General features: G+C 30.3%; 1 protein-coding gene across 6 annotated transcripts in view; it reads right to left on the reverse strand.

Annotated features, from left to right (window-relative positions):
• LOC137624413 (serine-rich adhesin for platelets-like) overlaps positions 1–7500 on the reverse strand; it is a 144637-nt gene that overhangs the window by 22607 nt on the left and 114530 nt on the right. For 5 of the 6 annotated variants that reach the window (XM_068355186.1, XM_068355178.1, XM_068355162.1 and 2 more), the window contains exon 2: positions 6140–6640. In XM_068355186.1, coding sequence (XP_068211287.1) covers positions 6140–6629 — 490 coding nt within the window. In that variant the 5' untranslated portion in view covers positions 6630–6640. Of the gene's footprint in view, positions 1–6139; positions 6641–6817; positions 7090–7500 lie in introns of those variants that run through there. The other variant, XM_068355204.1, reaches the window with a different exon arrangement.

Raw genomic sequence — 7500 nt, forward strand, 5'->3', positions numbered from 1 at the left:
TTCTCAATGTTTTGCACTTGTGAATGATGGGAAGAAATTAATGAATTAATTCTAAGAGTGAGGAAGGAGTATTTGTTGGACATGATAAAGGAAGTTCTGTTTATCTAGCATATTTTGCTCTTCAAAACAAAATTAAAAGAGGAAGGAGTATTTTTTGGATATGATAAAGGAAGTTCTGTTTATCTCACATATTTTCCTCCTCAAAACAAAATTAAAAGAGGAAGGAGTATTTGTTGGACGTGATAAAGGAAGTTCTGTTTATCTAGCACACTTTCCTCCTCCAAACAAAATGAAAAGAGGAAGGAGTATTTGTTGGACGTGATAAAGGAGGTTCTGTTTATCTAGCACACTTTCCTCCTCCAAACAAAATGAAAAGAGGAAGGAGTATTTGTTGGACATGATAAAGGAGGTTCTGTTTATCTAGCACACTTTCCTCCTCCAAACAAAATGAAAAGAGGAAGGAGTATTTGTTGGACGTGATAAAGGAGGTTCTGTTTATCTAGCACACTTTCCTCCTCCAAACAAAATGAAAAGAGGAAGGAGTATTTGTTGGACGTGATAAAGGAGGTTCTGTTTATCTAGCATATGTTCCTCCTCAAAACCAAATTAAAAGAGGAAGGAGTATTTGTTGGACACGATAAAGGAATTCATTCTTATCTGAAATTTTCCTTCGCAAAACAAAATTAAATCGAGTTCGATGTGTAAGATTTATAGATCTGTAGCTTAGCAAGTAATAATAATAATAATATTATTATTTTGATTTCGGTTACGTTCAACTCTCCCCATCCTTAGGGGGGGGGCGATTAGTCATACCATGGTGAGAGGGGTGTGTGCGTGTATGCATATTAGAATTTTTATAATTTTCGTTGTTATTAAAATTACTAAAATTATAAATATAAATGTTAATATTAAGATAATTATTATTATGAAATAATTACACTTATTATTGTTAAGTCATTACACATTATTAAAATTATTAAATTTTTTGGATCTTGTCAAGATTAGCGAACCCAACATTTCCATGTCAAGATCAAGGAACCCAATTCTCCACATATAAAGAATAACGAACCCAATTTTGCACATGTAAAGAATAGATAACCCAATTTTCCACATGTAAAGAATAGCGAACCCAATTAACCTCATGTCAAGAATAACGAACCCGGTAATGGTTGGGTTCGCTAATCTTGACAACATCCATTTTTTTTAAATTATTATCTAAATATTTAGCAGTCATTTTTAGCGGGTCGCGTACACTAGTTTCAGAGATTCAAACCCTAAACCTCTAAGTGTTTCAGCACTTCAAAAATAATAACTTCAAAAGTTCAAAGTTGGAGCAAATGTTTATATGTTGACCAGGTTGACATGAGTCTTTTTATAGTTTATATATGACATATCTGTTTTTGACATTGTTAATAGTTTAAATATGACATATCTATTTTGACGCTGTTACTGTTTTTAGAATGATTTATTGTTAGTTTGTTCCCATCATTTATTTATTTCCTTATTTCCTTTCCTCACTGGGCTATTTTTCCCTATTGGAGCTCTTGGGCTCATAGCATCTTGCTTTTCAAACTAGGGTTGTAGCTTGACTAGTAATAATAATAATAACCTTATTAGACAAAAATGTAAGTTTTTTTATGCAATATTCTCTCATGAGAAATGTTCGACTTTAAAAAAAAACCTTAAAAGTCTTTTTGACGGAAGTGAACCATTTTCTAGTGGTGTTATCGACATGCAAATCTATCTTACACTTCAATCAGATTCAATTAAGAACATTATTTTATGACTCAATGTGACGTATTAATTAAGAAATTTATTTTATGAATTAAAATAATGTGACATATATTATTTATTTCCCCCATGTAATAAAGACCAAGAGACTGGATATATATATATATATATATATATATATATATATATATATATATATATATATATATACTACAGATAGTTAACCCCTTTATAGTATTTTATTTCAACCAAAGTTATTTACTGATATTTAACCCTTTTAAAGCTTTTTATTTCATTTACAGGTAATTAACGCCTTTAAAATTTTTAACCAAAGTTATTTACAGATACTTAACCCCTTTAAAGTCTTTTATCTTACCCAAAGTTATTTTCTAATATTTAACCCCTTTAAAGTCTTTTATCTTACCCAAAGTTATTTTCTAATATTTAACCCCTTTAAAGTCTTTTATCTAAACCAAAGTTATTTTCTAATACTTAACCCCTTTAAAGTCTTTTATCTTACCCAAAGTTATTTTCTAATATTTAACCCCTTTAAAGTCTTTTATCTAAACCAAAGTTATTTTCTAATACTTAACCCCTTTAAAGTCTTTCATCTTACCCAAAGTTATTTTCTAATACTTAACTCCTTTAAAGTCTTTTATGTTACCCAAAGTTATTTTCTAATACTTAACCCCTTTAAAGTCTTTTATCTTACCCAAAGTTATTTTCTAATACTTAACCCCTTTAAAGTCTTTTATCTTACCCAAAGTTATTTTCTAATACTTAACCCCTTTAAAGTCTTTTATTTTACCCAAAGTTATTTTCTAATACTTAACGCCTCTAAAGTCTTTTATTTCAATCAGTTATTTACAGATACTTAACCCCTTAAAAGTCTTTTATTTTACCCAAAGTTATTTTCTAATACTTAACCCCTTTAAAGTCTTTTATCTTACCCAAAGTTAGTTTCTAATACTTAACTCCTTTAAAGTTTTTCATCTTACCCAGTTATTTTCTAATACTTAACCCCTTTAAAGTCTTTTCACTTAACCAAAGTTATTTTCTAATACTTAACCCCTTTAAAGTCTTTTCGCTTAACCAAAGTTATTTTCTAATACTTAACCTCTTTAAAGTCTTTCATCTTACCCAAAGTTATTTTCTAATACTTAACCCCTTTAAAGTCTTTTATCTTACCCAAAGTTAGTTTCTAATACTTAACTCCTTTAAAGTCTTTCATCTTACCCAAAGTTATTTTCTAATACTTAACCCCTTTAAAGTCTTTTATCTTACCCAAAGTTAGTTTCTAATACTTAACTCCTTTAAAGTTTTTCATCTTACCCAGTTATTTTCTAATACTTAACCCCTTTAAAGTCTTTTCGCTTAACCAAAGTTATTTTCTAATACTTAACCCCTTTAAAGTCTTTTCGCTTAACCAAAGTTATTTTCTAATACTTAACCTCTTTAAAGTCTTTCATCCTACCCAAAGTTAGTTTCTAATACTTAACCCCTTTAAAGTCTTTTATCTTAACCAAAGTTAATTTCTAATACTTAACCCCTCTAAAGTCTTTCATCTTACCCAAAGTTATTTTCTAATACTTAACCACTTTAAAGTCTTTTATCTTAACCAAAGTTATTTTCTAATACTTAACCACTTTAAAGTCTTTCATCTTACCCAAAGTTATTTTCTAATACTTAACCACTTTAAAGTCTTTCATCTTACCCAAAGTTATTTTCTAATATTTAACCCCTTTAAAGTCTTTTATCTTAACCAAAGTTAATTTCTAATACTTAACCCCCTTAAAGTCTTTTACCTTAACCAAAGTTATTTTCTAATACTTAACCCCTCTAAAGTCTTTCATCTTAACCAAAGTTATTTTCTAATACTTAACCTCTTTAAAGTCTTTCATCCTACCCAAAGTTAGTTTCTAATACTTAACCCCTTTAAAGTCTTTTATCTTAACCAAAGTTATTTTCTAATACTTAACCCCTTTAAAGTCTTTCATCTTACCCAAAGTTATTTTCTAATACTTAACCCCTTTAAAGTCTTTTATCTTAACCAAAGTTATTTTCTAATACTTAACCCCTTTAAAGTCTTTTATCTTACCCAAAGTTATTTTCTAATACTTAACCCCTTTAAAGTCTTTTATCTTAACCAAAGTTATTTTCTAATACTTAACCCCTTTAAAGTCTTTTATCTTAACCAAAGTTATTTTCTAATACTTAACCCCTTTAAAGTCTTTTATCTTAACCAAAGTTATTTTCTAATACTTAACCCCTTTAAAGTCTTTTATCTTACCCAAAGTTATTTTCTAATACTTAACCCCTTTAAAGTCTTTTATCTTAACCAAAGTTATTTTCTAATACTTAACCACTTTAAAGTCTTTCATCTTACCCAAAGTTATTTTCTAATACTTAACCACTTTAAAGTCTTTTATCTTAACCAAAGTTAATTTCTAATACTTAACCCCTCTAAAGTCTTTCATCTTACCCAAAGTTATTTTCTAATACTTAACCACTTTAAAGTCTTTTATCTTAACCAAAGTTATTTTCTAATACTTGACCCCTTTAAAGTCTTTTATCTTACCCAAAGTTATTTTCTAATACTTAACCCCCTTAAAGTCTTTTACCTTAACCAAAGTTATTTTCTAAAACTTAACCCCTCTAAAGTCTTTCATCTTAACCAAAGTTATTTTCTAATACTTAACCCCTTTAAAGTCTTTCATCTTAACCAAAGTTATTTTCTAATACTTAACCCCTTTAAAGTGTTTCATCTTACTTAAAGTTATTTTCTAATACTTAACCCCTTTAAAGTCTTTTATCTTAACCAAAGTTATTTTCTAATACTTAACCCCTTTAAAGTCTTTCATCTTACCCAAAGTTATTTTCTAATACTCAACCCCTTTAAAGTCTTTTATCTTACCCAGTTATTTTCTAATACTTAACCCCTTTAAAGTCTTTCATCTTACCCAAAGTTATTTTCTAATACTCAACCCCTTTAAAGTCTTTTATCTTACCCAGTTATTTTCTAATACTTAACCCCTTTAAAGTCTTTTATCTTAACCAAAGTTATTTTGTAATACTTAACTCCTTTAAAGTCTTTTATGTTACCCAAAGTTATTTTCTAATATTTAACCCCTTTAAAGTCTTTCATCTTACCCAAAGTTATTTTCAAATTCTTAACCCCTTTTAAGTCTTTTATCTTAACCAAAGTTATTTTCTAATACTTAACCCCTTTAAAGTGTTTTATCTTAACTAAAGTTATTTTCTAATACTTAGCCCCTTTAAAGTCTTCTATCTTAACCCAAGTTATTTTCTAATACTTAACCCCTCTAAAGTCTTTTATCTTAATCAAAGTTATTTTCTAATACTTAACCCCTTTAAAGTCTTTCATCTTACCCAAAGTTATTTTCTAATACTTAACTCCTTTAAAGCCTTTTATTTCATTAACAAATACTTAACCCCTTTAAAGTCTTTTATCTTAACCAAAGTTATTTTCTAATACTTAACTCCTTTAAAGCCTTTTATTTCATTAACAAATACTTAACCCCTTTAAAGTCTTTTATCTTAACCAAAGTTATTTTCTAATACTTAATCCCTTTAAAGTCTTTTCGCTTAACCAAAGTTATTTTCTAATACTTAATCCCTCTAAAGTCTTTTATCTTAATCAAAGTTATTTTCTAATACTTAATCCCTTTAAAGTCTTTCATCTTAACCAAAGTTATTTTCTAATACTTAATCCCTTTAAAGTCTTTTATCTTACCCAAAGTTATTTTCTAATACTTAATCCCTTTAAAGTCTTTTATCTTAACCAAAGTTATTTTCTAATACTTAACCCCTTTAAAGTCTTTTATCTTAACCAAAGTTATTTTCTAATACTTAATCCCTTTAAAGTCTTTTCGCTTAACCAAAGTTATTTTCTAATACTTAATCCCTCTAAAGTCTTTTATCTTAATCAAAGTTATTTTCTAATACTTAGCCCCTTTAAAGTCTTTCATCCTACCCAAAATTATTTTCTAATACTTAACCCCTTTAAAGTCTTTTATCTTACCCAAAGTTATTTTCTAATACTTAACTCCTTTAAAGTCTTTTATCTTACCCAAAGTTATTTTCTAATACTTAACTCCTTTAAAGTCTTTCATCTTAACCAAAGTTATTTTCTAATACTTAACCCCTTTAAAGTCTTTTATCTTACCCAAAGTTATTTTCTAATACTTAATCCCTTTAAAGTCTTTTATCTTAACCAAAGTTATTTTCTAATACTTAATCCCTTTAAAGTCTTTTATCTTAATCAAAGTTATTTTCTAATACTTAATCCCTTTAAAGTCTTTTATCTTAACCAAGGTCAAGGTTATTTTCGAATACTTAACCCCTTTAAAGTCTTTTATCTTAACCAAAGTTATTTACAGATACTCACCCCCTTTCGATCTCTCGTCCGCCGATTCTTCGGTCCCTCGCTCATTCCCTTCACTTATAACCAGTTTATCTTCATCGTCTTCACTCGACACACGCCCCTCGTCTTCACTCGCTTCCGCCTCAATGTCCCACTGGGGCGACTCCACCTCCACTTTGCCATCCCCATCATTATCACTCTCCCTACTCTCCTCTTTCTTCTCCCCAACACTACCACTGGCACTCTCTTTAGGGACAGAGTCACTGCTGTTACTGTCTTTTTTCTGCTCACTGTTTTCAGCGTCTTTAGTTTGTATCTCCCCATTGGCCAAGGTGTCGTCGGCGGCTGCTGCTTCCTGATCACTGTCCTGAGACGAGGCCGTCACATTAGTGTGGTTATCGTTGATGTCTTGGCGTTCGTCTCCGCATCCCGTTTTCTTTGACTTGTCTTCTATGCACTCGTCCGGGTCCCTGGTCGCGTCCATGGCTCCGGCCCCACACTCATCCGGTATCATACTGTGTTCGCCTGAAATTTGCAAATAAATACAAAATTTAACACATAATCACTATATTTATAAATATTTCATATTTTTAGAACTTTTTGTTACTTGGACATAGTTATGAAATATTTGCATTAATCTAATCAACACAGGTAATTCAAATACACTCATATGCACAATGTATAGCGAAGAATTTTATTTACTTGGCTTCACGAAGAATGATGAAGTCTGTCTAAAACAGGTATCGATCAAAATCAGTAGAAAAAAATAAAATTTAAAACACTTATCACTTCAATCACATTCATAAAAAGTAACTTTTGTAGTCCTCATTGAAATGTAAAAAATTTTCCTTCAACCACACTCATAAGAAGTAAACTTTATAATACTCATTGAAATGTTGAATCTTTAAATATATAAAGTTTTCATTAAAACTATTTCAAACAATGAGAAGCGATTTCCTTTCAAATTCGTTTTTTTCGCACCGAGACCACAACACAGCGGTCCACTCTCCACCGAAGCTAGTGTAGTACTGAGACACTCGAGTCTCTACCGTAAGTTTTTGGAACAATTCCGGCAAGATCTGGGAACTGCAGGACTGAAAAGTTACGTAGAAATCGAGGTGAGGCTCATGACATACAGAATGTGAGAGAGAGAGAGAGAGAGAGAGAGAGAGAGAGAGAGAGAGAGAGAGAGAGAGAGAGAGAGAGAGAGAGAGAGAGAGAGAGGAAATAACGAAGCAATTTCATAAGAAAATGCGTAGTACTCTGCAATTATTTCAGTCATACATATCAATTACAAATACACCTTTATCTGGTATGATAAAGAACAGAGTGGAAATTCTTGAGAGAGAGAGAGAGAGAGAGAGAGAGAGAGAGAGAGAGAGAGA

Source organism: Palaemon carinicauda, chromosome 2 (genome assembly GCF_036898095.1).
Source record: "Palaemon carinicauda isolate YSFRI2023 chromosome 2, ASM3689809v2, whole genome shotgun sequence".
Classification (NCBI taxonomy): Eukaryota; Metazoa; Arthropoda; class Malacostraca; order Decapoda; family Palaemonidae; genus Palaemon; species Palaemon carinicauda.